The sequence below is a fragment of the Rana temporaria genome, chromosome 8, assembly GCF_905171775.1.
Source record: "Rana temporaria chromosome 8, aRanTem1.1, whole genome shotgun sequence".
Classification (NCBI taxonomy): Eukaryota; Metazoa; Chordata; class Amphibia; order Anura; family Ranidae; genus Rana; species Rana temporaria.
Window position 1 is genome coordinate 161,929,481 of NC_053496.1, and position 17,855 is coordinate 161,947,335.

Genomic DNA, 17,855 nt, shown 5'->3' on the forward strand with positions numbered 1-17,855 from the left:
CGATTTTCGTGCGGCAATCAAATTTGAGAAATTCGGACATGTTGGAAATTTTTGGAAAAACAAATGATTTTCTAATCGGTGATGAGGAAATCGTGTGAGAAATGTAAAAGAAAAAAATGCGCATGTGCAAGAAAAGAAAATTCACGGAGAGAAAAGAAGATTCCTGGCCACGAAAATTATTTTCTGTAGCAACATGAAGGCTTGGTTGGCCGAATTTTTTAAATCAATGATGGCATCATCGGATCACAAAAAAAAAAAACTTTCTGATTTCGAAAATTAATTTGAAATTCCACTGTGTATGGCCTGTTTTAGACTTGACAGGCTGTGAGGCGGGCGGTAGAAAAAAAAAAAAAATATGTCCCCAGATTTTATTCTAAAAATCTGGTCACCTTTTTCTAAGTGTAGTACAGTATGTAAAAAAATACCTTTTATTAGGACAGAAAAATGGCAACTCACTTATACGAAAGGTAATACAAACGCCATCTCTCCACAATGCCGTCCTTATGTTGGAAATCCTTGTGGTGTGCTGTAATGTGACTTTGGACCATGCAGCCGCCACCAGCTAGGTGGATGGATGACAAGAAATAAAAAACGTGCGTTCTGTATCAATAAACGCTTATTGCGATTTTTACGAAAAATATGTAGAAGAATACGTATCGGGGCTACTCACCACACTCACGTGTAAACATAGAAGTCCAGTTTCTGTGTTTACAAGTTCCAGTTTCTGTGTTTACAAGTGGCAGGTCTGCACTCTGGCCCAAATTCACAAAGAAATTATGCCAACGTATCTATTGATACGCCGCGTAATTTCTAAGATGCCCCGTCGTATCTTTGTTTTGTATCCACAAAACAAGATACGCCTGAATGTGGGCTAGATCCGCCTGATGTACGTCTTAGTATGCCATTGGATCTTAGGTGCATATTTACGCTGGCCGCTAGGTGGCGCTTCCGTCGATTTCCGCGTCGAGTATGCAAATTAGCTAGATACGCCAATCCACAAACGTGCGTCCGCCCGGCGCCTTTTTTTTACGTCGTTTACGTAAGGCTTTTTTCCGCGTAACGTTACCCCTGCTCTATGAGGCGTACGCAATGTTAAGTATGGACGTCGGGCCAGCGTAGAATTTTCCATCGTTTGCGTAAAACGTTCGCGAATAGGGCTTTGCGGAAATTACGTTCACGTTGTCTAGGCATTGAGCGGGCGTAATTTAATTTGAAAATCCGACGTGATACTGAGCATGCGCGCGCATGCGCCGTACGAAAAATGCGTAATTTACGTGGGGTCAAGCTTGTTTTACATATAACATGCCCCCCTGTTCATCATTTGAATTCCGCGCCCTTACGCCGGGAGATTTACGCTACGCCGCCGTAACTTTAGAGGCAAGTGCTTTGTGAATACAGCACTTGCCTCTCAAAGTAGCGGCAGCGTAGCGTAACTACGATACACTACGCCTGCCTAAAAATACGCCGCCCTACGTGGATCTGGCCCTCTGTGTGTAACCCTCCTGAACTCTGTATGTAATGCAATCTTGGTATTTATTTGCCCCTTTAAGACTCTCCTACTGTTCATGACATTTGACTGACCACACCCACTATTTGATGTGATTTGGAGGGCGTGTGTAGGGGGAGGGATTTTGCAGGGGTCGTGATTGAGTTCCAGCACCTATTGTTTGAGAAAAAAAAGCCCTGGTGTAAAATAATGCAAAATTATCTTCTGAAATCAACTTTAAAAATGTTTTTCATCTTTGCTCTTCCCTATATACATATCATATTGACTATTGCAAAAGGACACTTTTAGTGGTTCTCACAATTCCCTGGGCTCTCTGTATGACTAAACTGTTTGGCATATGGTCACCTTGAATACTTACTCCCAAAGCCTTTGGTTTACCCATCAAAAATGTTTGGAAAAATGGTAAAGATGGGTTTATATTTTGCGGGATGATGGTGGAGGGATACCATTGTGGTGCCACAGTGGGGACACTTCTTGTGTGAGTTGAAGGAGGGACGTAGTAGGGGGGCGGAGGATTGACGCTCTGAAAGAAAGACGCCACGTGCACATTTGACGCTGGGACTGCAAATGGATTGCTGTTTGTTGCATTGTCATATAGAGGAGATGCACCTTCATTTACAGGATTTGACATCATGAAATCTAAAATAGAAAAAAGATGTTTAAAAGTTAAAACCAGGATTTTTTTTATGCCTTCCCAAATATATCGTCACAGCAGGGTGGAAGTATAATCCTAATCATTTTTTATATATATATATATATATATATATATATATATATATATATATATATATATATATATATACACTATTAGGTAGATTCAGTAAGAGTTAGGCCGGCTTATCAGTAGAAAAGCCGACCTAACTCAGAATCTACGCCGACGTATGTTTAAGTGTATTCTCAATCAGAGATACACTTAAACATATCTAAGATACGACGGCTTGCGCCGTCCTATCTTAGGTTGCAATATTTTGGATGGCCGCTAGGTGGCGCTTCCATTGCGGTCGGCGTAGAATATGCAAATTAGTAGATACGCCAATTCACAAACGTACGCCCGGCCGACACAGTACTTTTACGCCGTTTACGTTACAGATAGGCCGCCTAAAGTTAGAGCTAGGCCCTAGTTGGAATAGTAATGTTAAGTATGGCCGCCGTTCCCGCGTCGAAATTCGAAATTTTTACTTCGTTTGCGCAAGTCGTCCGTGAATCGGGATTTACGTCGTTTACGTCCACGTTGAAATCAATAGGCCCGTGCGGCGTACTTAGCCGCAATGCACACTGGGAAATGTAGACGCCCGGCGCATGCGCAGTAAGAAAACAACGTAAAAAATGTAAGGTTAAGCCCCATTAACATAAAACACGCCCCCTTACACAGATTTGAATTAGGCGCCCTTACGCCCGCCCGCTTTAGGCTACGCCGCCGTAACTTAGCAGGCAAGTACATTGTGAATCATGTACTTGCCTCGCTAACTTACGGCGGCGTAGCTTAAATGACTTAAGCTACGCCGCCGCAAAGTTGCGGCAGCGTACCTGAATCTAGGCATATATTACCAAAAGTATTGGGATGCCTGGCTTTACACGCACCTGGACCTGGATTCACAAAGGAGTTACGACGCCGTATCTCCAGATACGCCATCGTAACTCCGAGTGCAGGCCGTCACAACTCGGCGCCTGATTCATAGAATCAGATACGCCTCACAGTTGCTCAGATACAAGCGGCGTAAGTCTCCTACGCCGTCGTATCTTAGGGTGCATATTTATGCTGGCCGCTAGGTGGCGCTTCCGTATATTTCTACGTCGAATATGCTAATTAGCTAGATACGCCGATTAACGAATGTACGTGCGCCCGGCGTATCAAGATACGTTGTTTACGTAAGACATACGCCGGCGTAAAGTTACCCCTCATAAAGCAGGGGTAAGTCATGTTTGGTATGGACGTCGGAAACGTACGAACAGCGTCGTATTTTACGTAGTTTGCGTAAGTCGTCCATGAATGGGGCTGGACGTAAGTTACATTCACGTCGAAAGCATTGACTATTTGCGGCGTAATTTTAAGCATGCCCACTGGGATGCTTTCACGGACGGCGCATACGCCGTTAGTTAAAAGCGTCAATTACGTCAGGTCACGATGCATTAGCATACAACACGCCCACACCAGCCTACTTTGAATTGCGCCGGCTTACGCCGGCACAGTTACACTACGCCGCCGTAACTTAGGGCGCAAGTTCTTTGTGAATACGGGACCTGCCTCACTAAGTTACGGCGGCATAGTGTATCTGAGATACGCTACACCAGCCTAAAGATAGGAGCGTCTAAGTGAATCTGGGCCCTGAACTTTAACGGCAACCCATTCTTAGTCTGTAGGATTCAATATTGAGTTGCAGCTATAACAGCTTCAACTCTTCTGGGAAGGCTGTCCACAAGGTTTAGGAAAGTGCCTATGGGAATGTTTGATCATTATTCCAGAAGCGTATTAGTAAGGTCAGGCACTGATGGGGATGAGAAGGCCTGGCTCGCAGTCCCTGCTCTTATTCATCCCAAAGGTGTTCTATTGGGTTGAGGATAGGACTCTGTGCAGGCCAGTCAAGTTCCTCCACCCCAAACTCGCTCATTCAAGTCTTTATGGACCTTGCTTTGTGCCCTGGTGCCCAGTCATGTTGGAACAGGAAGGGGCTATCCCCAAACTGTTCCTACAAAGTTGGGAACATGAAATTGGTTCTCTCGAAACCTGCTCTAAAGAGCTGACTCAGGGATGTAAGCTCTTGTCTCTGCTCTGTTTGATCAGCACAGGTCGAGATTCGTAGGGTGCACCTGCAGATAGCCCCCCATCCACAAGGAACGGTAGTATAATCCGGGTATGCGTTGTTCTCTGGAACAACGCAGAATAAGGATTCCTATCAGCGGTAATACGGGAGCTTTTGGGTTGTTATGATCAGAGACGGAGTCCATGTTTGTTCAGCCATGCGGCTTCCTTTGTTCCAGGAAAGGCAATATACCCTGTCTCTTCTCAGACACACCAATAGGACTCCTTTAGCCATTATTCATTGGTTGTTTGTATTAACTCATCCTGTTGGAAGGATTTCTTGTTTGTCATTTTGTATTGAGGAAGCGATTGGCTATTGTGCCGATCACTTCCTTTTAGTCACAGATTTTGTGATGTTGGAATAAAAAGCCAAGGAGACTGGTCTCTCTGGTCATGCTGATGGAGCTGAGACATAAGCTGTGGGGATGTCTGTTTTACTTGGGGATATACGGGAAATAGAGTTGTAGGTGTAGCACCCACCCCAATTCTAGGGGACGCTATTTTAAATTTAGGGGAAGTCTGGGCCAGTACTTAGGCCCAGACCTGTTTGATTAACCAAAATTTGCATCTGTTCTGGCTGTGGTACTACTTGGTAGTTTTCCTTGTTTCCTGAAGATGGTGTTGCCACCCTGGCCTTATGTTGGAACACAGGTGTACCATGGTGTGTTGGGTGTCCCTTCTCGGCAGAGGTGCAGTGGGAGTGGTGACCCCGCTGTGCATGCGGGGAGGGGTACTTAAGGGACAGATGCCATTGATTGGGGTTCTTCCTCACCTCGCGGCCCTCCTTGTGCGAGGGGTGCGTGTGTGTGAGCCCGACTTCGGGGCCACATGGGCCCGGAGTGATTCTACTATGGAGTAGGCCTAGTTACGCTGGCTAGGGCCTACAATCCTAAAGGAGGATCTCTAGCTGTCTGTCCACAAGGGAAAATGCTATCTTGATGAAGGAAATCGGGGGAGGACCTGCCCTGGAGGAAACTGGCAAGGTGCTATTGTCTCGGGTGAGGCCTGGTGACCCAATCAAGGAGAGATCCACTACATTAAAAGCCCTGCAGTCTGCTGGTTCCGGCTTGAAGGCTCTCTTACTGCTTGGCTGGAGGTTTGGGACTTTGAATGTATGTGGATGCGTCCAGGAATCCTCTGCCACAGGATTTCAAAGGTCTGTGGCAGGGACCAAATACATTCATAGGTCTGTGACAGAGACCAAGTTCATTCCAAGAGGTCTGTGGCAGAGACCATCTGGACATTAGTTTGTGCGTCATCCCGTCTGCTAGGCCAAGTGAGAGGGGACTATCCAGGTGAGCAATACCCACTCAATAGCTGAGAGTGGAGACTGATTTATTCTGTACCGTGTGCCTGAACCTTTCCCTGCTCTTCTCCTCCCTTCTGCTTTCTCTATTTCAAGTTATGTTGCAGTAAAAAGAAATAAAACCTAACTGTTGGAGGTTTTACATCTGTCTGGACATTGCATTTATTATGGACTTTCCCACCCTGACAACAAAGCTACAAAGGTAACGTGCAAACCCAAAATTTAACCAGCAGCTCTTACGGGGGTAGTGCTACATAGGTAAGATGCATTAGATGATTAGGCTAAATGTGTGCTTATTAGCACAGGAGATATGGTGTGCGTTAAGTGTACAGCCAAATTTCCCTGACAGTACACCAATTAAATTGTTTGCTCTTGGACTCCGCCCAGACCCATTGTGTGCGAGATGCAAGGGATCTAATGGGGACACAATGCATCTCCTTTGGCAGTGCCCAAAGTTGCACCACTTTTGGACTGGCATAGTAAACACCATCAACAATACTTTTCAAGTAACTGTCTCTGTTGACCCTAACCCCTGCTTATTGGGTATACTGGATGAGGTTATAACAGACAAATATGTCAGAGAGGCGGTATCCAGAGCACTGTTCCAAGCTCGAAAGTTGTTCTTGCAACATTGGCTCTCTCAAACCTCTCCAACTTTAGAGATGTGGTTAGCCAATGTGGGATTAACTTTAGGATATGAGAGATTGATAAATCAGCATAGAGGCCGTCCGACCCGATTCAATAAGATCTGGGGATGCTGGCTAGCTACCACTGGCTTGACTCCATTAGACCTAATTCTTGATAGGCTTTTGACTTAACATGGGAACTCAACAGCTCAGTGTGTCCTCACCCTTGGAGTGAGTTTAATTTAAAGTACTGGGGAAGAGATATGATAAGAATGTCTTCCTAGACCATAACTAGGGATGCATACACTGTGAGTCTGAACCTGAGATGTCATTAGTCATTATATCCAGGGCTTTTTTTCGGCAAGAACTTGGGTCAAAGCAGTCCTGGCACCTCCAGCACTGAATATATGTTATGGCAAGGGGTGCTTGGATGTGTTGGAGGGTCTACTGATGCTGGCTGCTGCGGGGTCTATTTTTGTGTGGTGGCCTATGCCAGGGTTTGAAAAATTTTCATGGAATCTAGGAGCCAGCTAAAAAAGTTAGGAGCCAGAAAACGTGCCCGTCCCACCAAGCTTGCGCGCAGAAGCGAACACATTCCATGAGTAGCGCCTGCATATGTAAACGGTATTCAAACCACACATGTGAGGTATCGCCGCAATCGTTAGAGCGAGAGCAATAATTCTAGCCCTAGACCTCCTCTGTAACTGAAAACATGCAACCTGTAGAATTTTTTAAACGTCGCCTATGGAGATTTTAAAGGGTAAAAGTTTGTCGGCATTCCACGAGCGGAAGCAATTTTGAAGCGTGACATGTTGGGTATCAATTTACTCGGCGTAACTTTATCTTTCACAATATGAAAAAAAATTGGGATAACTTTACTGTTGTCTTATTTTTTTATTAAAAAAATTGTATTTTTTTCCAAAAAAAGTGCGCTTGTAAGACCGCTGCGCAAATACGATGTGACAGAAAGTATTGCAATGATCGCTATTTTATTCTCTAGGATGTTAGAATAAAAAAAAGATATAATGTTTGGGGGTTCTAATTAGAGGGAAGGAGATGGCAGTGAAAACACACTTTAAGAACTGCTGTTTTACTTGTAATGCCTACAGCCACCACCAGATGGCGTCAGGTCACAGAAGGAAGCTTGGGCCTTCACAAGGCTGCAAAGCCGCAGCCTCAATTACCGGACGTCGTGGGCCCCCCGCGATCGTGCGGCGGGGGAGGTGGGGGCAAACGGAGACACAGGATCCTGTGCCTCCGTGCGCCACCACCTCCCCCCTTGCGATCACGGCGGGCCCGTGACGGCCGGTAATTGAGGCCGCGGCCTTGTAGGGTCGCAATTGCGACCGGGCGCCCAGATTTTGTCGAGCCCTGGCCTATGCCATACTGCATTTCTTGTTATCATTACCAAATTCTATACAAATTACTTAGCACAACAAAATGATACTTGGCTCTGTATTCTCAAAATGAGGAGGTGCCGGGAGCTGAGTAGGGGGTAATATCAATGGATGGTGCTTCGGAGGTGCGTAGGGAACAGGGACAAGAAGTGACTCACAAGCTCACAATGGGGGAGTTCCAGAACCTATTCTCTGAGACCAGTGGTCTGAATAAGAATTGATACATGCACATTATTGTGTATTTTTGTAAGTACATTAACATTTATTTCATTTTATTTAATACAAGTCTGGTGTGCCTTCTTCTTATGCTTTTTTTTCAGTACAGGTTTTCCCCAAATTGATGTGGGAAGGAAGGCTGTGTAGTGTGTGATGTGAAAGTGGTGGCTACTTATCCTTATTAACAAGATTGAAAAGGAGCCTGCTCTGAGCCTACACATGGATTTACTGATCCTGATTAGGGATGAGCTTCGTGTTCGAGTCGAACTCATGTTCGACTCGAACATCGTATGTTCGACCGTTCGTAGAATTACGAACGTTATGGGCCATTCGCGGCAAATTCGAGTGGCGTGTCACGGCCCATAATTCACTGCGACATCGCAGTGCATTGCTAGCTGATGCTTGGCCAATCACAGCGTGCAAAAAACAGAGAGCCATAATTGGCCAAAGCCAAGGTGACTTTGGCCAATTATGGCTCAGGGGGTTTAGTACATGCCCCGCACTATAAAAGACCGCCTGCAAGTCGGCCTTGTGTAGTGTGTTGCGGTGGTTAAGACAGAGAGAGAGTGTCATTTATTGCAGGTAGATAGAGCAGGCAGGCTAGTCAGTTAGAGTTACAGTGTGTAGAGGATATATATGCATCCCTGTTGTATATATATTTATACACTGTATTGAGTTTAGCTAGATCCGCTCTTCCTAATTTACTGACAGGCAGGCAGGTGATTGTGCTAGCTGCAGTATTCTCACGTGGTGCACTGTCTGTGTCCTCTGCAGTGTGCACCTAAAGCTATGTGGTGTGTGTACTGTGTGTGTCCTCTGCATATTGTGCACCTAACGTAAAGCTGGTGTTTCTCATATTTTATCCTAGAGTCAGGGATCTGCTCATATTAATACTACAGGCAGAGGATATTGCTGCAAGTACTTTCACGTGGTGTACTGTCTGTGTTCTCTGCAGTGTGCACCTAAAGCTACATGGTGTGTGTACTGTCCGTGTCCTCTGCGCATTGTGCACCTAACGTAAAGCTGATGTTTCTCATATTTACTCCTATAGTCAGGGATCTGCTCATATTAATACTACAGGCAGGGGATATTGCTGCAAGTACTTTCACGTGATGTACTGTCTGTGTCCTGCAGGCCATTAGTATGTCTGGAAGGACAACAAGGAGAGGCAGAGAGTCACGAGCCGATAAAAGAGGGCAAGCAGGCTCTGCATCTAGAGGCAACAGTGCTGGTCGTGGACACGGTGTATCCTCATCAGCACGTGCCCGTGGGACATGCTCATTCTTTTTTTTCGGCAGCTGGCCGTGTTGAGCCGCAACATGCCGAAGACTTGGTAGAGTGGATGCTGAGGCTTTGGTCAGTCACAAAAGGAGCGGTGGAGAAGGTGGCCATCTGACTGATGCGTTCAGACACATTTTTAGTCCACAGCCCCAAGGTATGACCGGTTCCAGCAACCATCGCCAGCGTCTGTTTTACATGGTGCGGGAATACCTAGGGGCAAGATCAGACTTGGACACCTTTACCACCGAAAATCCTCTGGCTTACTGGGTCTTGAGGAAGGATCACTGTTCAGAGCTTGCACAGTACGCAATTGAGCTACTGGCTTGTCCTGCATCCAGCGTTCTTTCTGAACGCACATTCAGTGCTGCTGGAGGCTTTGTAACCGATCACAGGGTGCGCCTCTCCACCAACTCGGACGATCGACTGACCTTCATAAAAATTAATCAGGCTTGGATCACCACCAGCTACCAAGCACCTGATGCTGATGTAACTGAGTAATGTTTTTTGAAATGTCAGATCTCTTAAAGACTGCCTATGCTGATGCTGAGTGACTATCCTGTTATGCTGAGTGACTATTCTTTTCCTTTTCAATGATCATGCTGATAGGTTGTAAGAACATTTTTGGTTCTGGGCACCGCCACCAGTGGCTAAGGCCCAATTTTTCTGCCCCTGTTTAACAGGGGCGTGTAATTACAATTTTTGATGCAATGCTTTGCAGCAGGCTCATTCCTGCACTCCAACTAGAGTATCTGTGAGGGGTTGCAGTGTTGTGGCACCACCACTAGTGGCTAAGGCCTTATTTTTTTGCACCTGTTTAACAGGGGCGTGTAATTACAATTTGTGATGCAATACTTTGCAGCGGGCTCATTCCTGCGCTCCAACTAGAGTATCTGTGAGGGGTTGCAGTGTTGTGGCATGGCCACCAGTGCCTAAGGCCCAATTTTTTTGCACCTGTTTAACAGGGGCGTGTAATTACAATTTTTGATGCAATACTTTGCAGTAGGTTCATTCCTGCGCTCCACCTAGAGTATCTGTGATGGGTTGCAGTGTTGTGGCACAAGCACCAGTGCCTAAGGCCCAATTTTTCTGCCCCTGTTCAACAGGGACATGTAATTACAATTTTTGATCTAATATTTCACAGCAAGGCCCATTCCTGCGCCCACCAAGAGTAACTGTGAGGACTTACAGTGTTGTGGCACCAGCGCCAGCACCAAAGGCCCAATTTTTCTACCACTGTTCAACAATGGCATGTAATTACAATTCTTGATATAATAGTTCACACAGCAGGGCGTTCCAGTGCCCACCAAGACTAACTGTGAAGGCTTACAGTGTTGTGGCAACACCAACACCTAGGGCCCAAATTTCTGCAGAGTATATACGGCAGGCCCCTACTTTCAAACATCCAACTTACAAACGACTCCTTCTTGCAAACGGAAGGAGACAACAGGAAGTGAGAGGAGATCTACCCCTAGGAAGTGAAATTCTCTTCTGTAAGAGGTGTCTCCTGTCCATTGATGCTTTATCACCAATCCTGGTTTCACTAAAAAACCCACATTTTCTAAAAATCATTTGTCATTGGGACAGAAAGTGATTTGCAATCTTCTGAACAGATGCACACAAGACAGAAAATCAAATGTTACAGGGGTGATAACACTTCTCTGTTTTCAGTAAAGCTTAAAAATAGATGTTATGGCTGGAGCTACACTTTAAAAATGTACCAGTTCAAAATTACAAACAGATTCTACTTAACAACAAACCTACAGTCCCTGTCTTGTTTGCACCGCCTGTATACTGCTGTTCAAAGTATATAGGGCCAAAGGGGCTGGTAATGACCTGGGGGATGGGGGCGGGGAAACCCATGCTATTTTTCTCAATGATTTTCATCCATATTGCAGGGACCAGACATTACATTAAAGCCGCAAGCAGTTTTAAATGACTTTTTTTCTTCTAGTAATCTCATTTTGTGCAGGGACAGTGCCACTTCACAGGCATAGTATAGACACCCAGCAGGTACGATATTTAAAGGAATTTTTCAAAAAAAAAAAATTCACTTTAAGCATCATTAAAATCACTGCTCCAGAAAAAACTAGAGTTTTTAAAACTTTTTTTTACATTGATACATGTTCCCTGGGGTAAGACCCGAGTTCTCAAACCCGTTTTATGACAATAACTTGCATATTAGGCTTTAAAATGAGCACTTTTGAATTTGAATGTTCGAGTCCCATTGACTTCAATGGGGTTCTAAATGTTCGCGCAAACGTTCGGTCCGTTTAAACTTCAAAGGTTCTGGTGCGAACCTAACGGGGGGGTGTTCGGCCCTAATCCTGATGCCCTATTTTACCTGTAGCACTGACAAGATTTTTGTTTATGGAAAATGTTATGCTTTAAGTCACTGCTGCTTTCCTGAACTTTTTATGAGTTCTTTGCGCAGATGACTTTGGAACTACTAGAGAAGATGGCAAGGGTGGTAAGAGCAACCATAAACTTGGGGGGGCATGGTTTCGTGCTGGCTGTACCCCCCCCCCACCCCCACAGGAACACCCATAATTTGGGCTTCAAAATTGGGTGGAGCCACAGCCAGCATATATAGGTTTGTTTTGAGGACAATGGGGGCCCCTGATCAGAATGTGACAAATGGGAAATATGCAGTTTGTCTGCCAAGGAGGCAAATCAAATTTGAAATGTTTTAAAAAAAGTTTTAATTATATTAACATTACTGGTTTGATTATGAGACCCATCTTTTTCATCTGTAGAAGCAGAAGAGAAAATACTGTCCTTACCCTTTAACTAATGATATATTTAAAGAATTTTTTGGGGTTCCTTTTACTTCCTGTAGCAATATGTTTTTCTTAATTTATTTAGCTGCTCTGATTGCATTCCTTGTAGTTTTGTATAGCTGATGATGACCTATTTGCTCTACATTTTTTATATCAATTTTTTTTTATTTGTATTACATTATAACTGTAGCACTATCCCCGTAGGGGCTGCTGGTTCCCCTATTCCTGTACAGCCAGACAACATGCATTCTCTGCTTGCATCCAAACACAAGAAGTCAGTCTCTTGGCTTTGTTTTGATGTTTTACTAGGGGTAACCACTTGGATGGGGTAATAGGATTCATGGGATGCCCAACTTGAAGCAAAGAACAACAAGAACAGGGTACAACTTCCTTATTCTGTACAAAAAGATCATTAAATGCTTCCTTTCCTTTCCTCACACTATCCTTAGTGGATTTAGAAGAATAAGTCCATTACAGACTAGAAGCTCCCAGCCCCTGTGGAAATAGCACAAAAAAAAAAATTATAGTAAAAGGGGTGTAATGGCGCTTACTAATCAATCAACTGCTAAATTAAAAAGCAAAAATAATTCTAATACCACATAAGGTGGGAACAGATGCACCAATTTCAATTTAGGGACTGAGATTAACAAACCCTAGAGGAAAGCAAGTGCTTCAACCAGAATGTGTAAGCCCACCAGAGATCGAAGGACAATAAAAGGGATCCGGGGCACTTAAAAAAAAAATAGGCAAACTGCATGCAGGAGTGTATTATCTCTTAGTGTAGCTGGAATCAGTTATAGACACAGTTTGCAGGCACTACCAGGCCTCCAGCTGCTATGTCAAACCGCTCTGCTGAATAGATCCTCCTAAACCATCCCAAGCCCAGTCCTAGGCCACTGACATTCTCCTCGGCACTTCATCTTCTACTCTCCTACTGGCATTACTCATACATATTTAAGGGCTGACTCAGCCACCCTACCAGGCCCTCTACCTGGGGATTGGCAAAATTCCCCTGAATATGCAGATCAGCCCTCCTGGCCTCTGTCCATTAACTTCTAGAAGTTTCTTCGAACTACTAGAACCAGGGGAGTCATCCAACCTGATCTGCAGTAAACCCTGACCCAGATTCCAGACTAACACTTACCATAAGTCAATAAATGTACCCGCACTAAACTAAAAGCACACAAGAGGGTGCTACATTACCTTGGGATTTATCCACTCCTGTTTCATTGTTGTTCTTTTATATTTGTTACACAGTGGAATGAACTTTGTCTATTATGGGGTTTATTTACTAAAACTAGAGGGTGCAAAATCTGGTGCAGCTGTGAATGGCAGCCAATCAGCTTTTAACTTCAGCTTTTTCAAATATGCTTTGACAAAAAAATCTGGAAGCCGGTTTCTATGCAGAGCTGCTCCAGATTTTGCACTCTCCAGTTTTAGTAATTAAAACCCTATGTCCTTAATACATTCCCACATGTCCTCAGTGTTCTTTGTTTGGTCTTTTTAAAAGCTCAGCTTATTAAAATTTGCTTTTAGAAAGTAAGTGAACTTGTCATACCAATATGTATGTTTTTCCTGTGATTGATAGAATATTCTATGATAACTGTTGCCCCATGTTGTCCCTAATTTACACATCTACAATCAGCTACATGTTATTTAAAATTAGACCCAATAAGTTCAAGAAGTTCAAGAAGTTCTGAGCCTTAGTCAAGTGTGGAGTCCCATTTTCCTAATCAATATCAGGGTAGTTGAAATATCCTATAATATTCACATTGCCACCTTCCCCTGCCATTTCTGTCTCTAACAACGGTCAAATCTTCTCCCCATCCCTTATGCTGCCTATATCAATCATCCGCCAATAATTAACTTTTTTTTTTCATTCACTTGAAGCTCCAGCCACAAGAACTCCTTAGGCCGCGTACACACGGTCGATCCAAACCAATGAGAATGGTCCGACGGACCATTTTCATCGGTTCACCGCTGAAGTGGCCTGATGTACGTACACACCATCAGTTCAAAAACCGATCGGGTCAGAACGCGGTGACGTAAAACACACGACGTGCTGAAAAAAAACGAAGTTCAATGCTTCCAAGCATGCGTCGACTTGATTCTGAGCATACGCGGGTTTTGAACCGATGCTTTTGTGTACTAACCATCGGTTTGGACCTATCGGGCAGCGGTCCATCGGTTCGATTTTAAAGCAAGTTCTAAAATTTTTGACCGAAGGACAACGGACCGATGGGCCGTACACACGGTCGGTTTGGACCGATGAAACTGAACTTCAGTGCGTTTTCATTGGTTTGGACCGACCGTGTGTACGCAGCCTAAGTGTTATAGATCACATTTACTTTCAGATTGTTCTTGACATAACCGCATACCCCTCCTCTCTTTTCTATTTTTTCCCAACAGGGCTGCACCCATCCCATTTAGGTGCCGACTGTCCCTACTGTAGAGACAGTAATTGACCAAAAATGCAGCCCACCTTTCAGTGAGCCCAAAACCCACCTTCTTATACCAGTTCCTCAGCCACTTGTTCAATTCTCTTAGTTCTAGCTGTCTCTCTGGTGTAGCTCATGGTACAGGGAGTAGCTTAGTACATAAGTCCCTGAAATTGTGCCAATGTGAACCATACAAGCTGGCCACCACCCAACAATCTGTCCTACAGATCCACAATGTGTCAAACCCTCTACCGAGTAAACAGCATAATGTTTGTCAATCTCGGAATTTGTGACAGATTACTTTGGAATCTCCTACTACCAGTATTTGTTTATCATTGACTAAACGCCATACTAGAAAAATTACTCCTCTGGCAGCTAGGGAACCTATTTTACATTAGTAATGGTACCCCAGAGCTGATATCTTGATATCAGGCAACTGGCCATATTTATCAACTCAGGACTAGCCTCAGCTACTTACCCTGGGCTTCTGTACCTCCAGTTCTCTACCATCCTCAACACTGGCTTCAAACAGCAGCTTATGGATAAGGTTTAGACTCTCAAAGTTGGTAATGGTCCACAATTGGTGTGGTATGAATCTATGCGCCACGGCTGGAATGACCGATTGGTGAAACCAGGAAATTACAATAAGAAAAATAGATGAACCATAAAACGTGTGGATTAAATATAGCAGCTCCCCAAATTCAGGTGACTGAAGATACAATGGAAAAAAGTGAGGGAAGGGGGCACTTAGATAAGTATTATTAAACAATGTGTATTAAATATTAAAGGTAAATAAAGTCCATTTGTAATAAGATGAATTATTTCAATCATGTGCAGAAGAATTATAAGTGATCAGAAAGTCCTCAGTAAAAGTATTCTGTATCTTGATTGGACAGTGAAGCCTCCACCAATTATGTGCAATTCACTCGACGTGAATAAATAAATTGGCTCCTTACCAAAAACAGTGGACCCTTTAATTAAAAAGTGGTCAAATGCGCCTGAGTTACACAAGGTAACAAATGGTATGTGTAGATTCATGATAGATTGTTGGTTAATTTTCCATAACATAATTTTTTTCTTTTTTGATGACCAATGCTTCAGACCCTAGACCGGCCCTCTCACAGCGCCAAGCAGTTCTCACCATGTCCTGCTGCTCTCACAGTAAACAGTGCTTCTGTCAGTGCCCATTAGTTGTAACTGATGGGGACTGGTGTAGCTGTTGGGCACAGTTATAACTGCTGGGCACTGTAATAACAACTGGGCACTGTGAAAACTGTTGGGCACTGTTGGAACTGATGGGGACTGTTGTAGCTGTTGGGCACAGTTTTACAGTGCCCAACAGTTTTCACAGTGCCCGGTTGTTATTACAGTGCCCATCAGTTGATATTACAGTGACTAGTATTGTTATCACAGTGCCCGGTAGCTTAATACCCAGTAGCTGATAGCAATTGTTAATCCTGTGTCCAGCAGAGTTTTCATGATGCCCAGCTGTTCTTTTACTATGCCCAACACTAATGCTGCTCAGTAGTTAACTTTATAGAGCCTAGTAGCTCAATACCCAGTAGCTGATAAAGTTGTATTAAACCCCAAAATGTGCTACATTGCAGCTTACAATTCTTAGATGTGGTGGCTGCATTCGTTTTTTTGTAAGCTTTTGTACTTTATTTTCACCTGGTGATCAGGCCAGTAAATCAGTTATTTTTCAATGTCCTTTAACAGACCAAGCTGTCCGACAAAAGTGTCAGTTTGTGATTTGAGACAAACCATTTACTGCTTACAAACTTCAAATTGTAAGTATTAATGTAACACCTTTATCCCAAGAGGAAGAACAAAACTGTTGCTTAAAGCGGAGGTTCACCCTAAAAAAAAAATTCTAACATTACATTAAGCTGACACTGACAGTATGCTGATCTTTTTTTTATTTATTTTTTCGTACATACCGTTTTATCGCTATTTTTCACCCCAGCTTCCGGGTAGTGAATCCCGCGGGAGTGGGCATTCCTATTCACAGGCTAAGTGATTGACGTGATGAGAAAAGCTTCCCACCGGCGCATACGGCCGCGTCATGAGTTGCCGAAAGAAGCCGAACGTTGGTGCGCAGGCGCTGTATAGAGCCGACTCGTAGTCCAACAGTACTATCAAAGTGCCTAGTAGTTGTTTCTACATTTCCCAGCAGTGTTTTGCAGTGTCCAGTTGCTCACACATTCCCTGTCAGCTCTCAACTCACACAGTGGTTCTCTTACACCGCTCTCAATGCAACTATAAGCATTTTGGTACTCAGTGACATCACAACGACGCTCAGTTTTATGTTCATGTGCATTGGAGGTATAGGATTGTATTGAAGTGTACAAACTCCAGCAAAAGCTGGCTATAGACAACATGGTATATACCAGTTTTGCATTAATGAACACATTACATGTATACTCACGCTTCCGTTCGTGTTCTAAGTGTAGGTCCAAATGTAAGTATCAGGAAGTGCGAGTCCTACAACTATAACAGTTACCTTTAGATCTCTTACCTTAGAGACAAGGATGGCAGGTTGTATGTAGATCCAAGGTGGTAAAATATGCAAAGCAGCTAACGTGCATAAAAATCTTACAACAACACTTAACACTAATAAAAATGTTACCTGTGTTGGCAGTTTTTTACAGGCTGCCATTTGCTCTTTGCTTCAAGTCATTGTCTCGTTAAAGTCTTTTGGATAAACATTTGAAAGTGATCACGTAGCACAAATAATCTTACTGATGTGTGGAAAATGTTGATGCCTCCGATAGAGCCGTTGGATAATTGGGTTCCCTGGTTCCTAGATAGTGACCCTTCACATAAACATGTAGGCCCGGATTCAGAAACGAGATACGACGACGTATCTATGCGCCTGATTCAGAGAATCGGTTACGCATAGATTTCCCTAAGATCCGACTGGTGTAATCGTCGTATCTTAGGCTGCATATTTATGCTGGCCGCTAGGTGGCGCTTCCGTATAGTTACGCGATGAGGTAGATACGCCGATTCAGAAACCAACGTCCGCCCAGCGCATTTTTTTTACGTCGTTTGCGTTAGGCTTTTTCTGGCGTAAAGTTACCCCTGCCATATGAGGGGTATATGCGGCGTATCCTATGTTAAGTATGGCCGTCGTTCCCGCGTCGAATTTTGAAAATTTTACGTCGTTTGCGTAAGTCGTTCGCGAATAGGGCTTTGCGTAAGTTACGTTCACGTTGAAACCAATGAGGCTTTGCGGCGTAATTTCGAGCATGCGCACTGGGATTTTTTCACGAACGGCGCATGCGCCGTTCAAAAAATACGTCAAATACGCGGGGTCATGATTAATTTTAATAAAACACGCCCACATCATCCCCATTTAAATTAGGCGGGCTTACGCCGGACGAGATACGTTACGCCGCCGTAACTAAGGGCGCAAGTCCTTTCTGAATACGGAACTTGCGCCGTAACTAAGGGCGCAAGTCCTTTCTTTATACGGAACTTGCGCCCAAAATTACGGCGGCGTAA

General features: G+C 44.1%; 1 protein-coding gene across 1 annotated transcript in view; it reads right to left on the reverse strand.

Annotated features, from left to right (window-relative positions):
• The window catches only part of LOC120909307 (membrane-spanning 4-domains subfamily A member 4A-like), a 44,322-nt gene extending 27,447 nt beyond the window's left edge, over positions 1–16,875 (reverse strand). The window contains exons 1-2 of the mRNA XM_040321055.1: positions 16,777–16,875; positions 1,866–2,146 (exon numbers count right to left, since the gene is read on the reverse strand). Coding sequence (XP_040176989.1) covers positions 1,866–2,141 — 276 coding nt within the window. The 5' untranslated portion in view covers positions 2,142–2,146; positions 16,777–16,875. The remainder of the gene's footprint in view (positions 1–1,865; positions 2,147–16,776) is intronic.
• Positions 16,876–17,855: the final 980 nt, after the last annotated feature.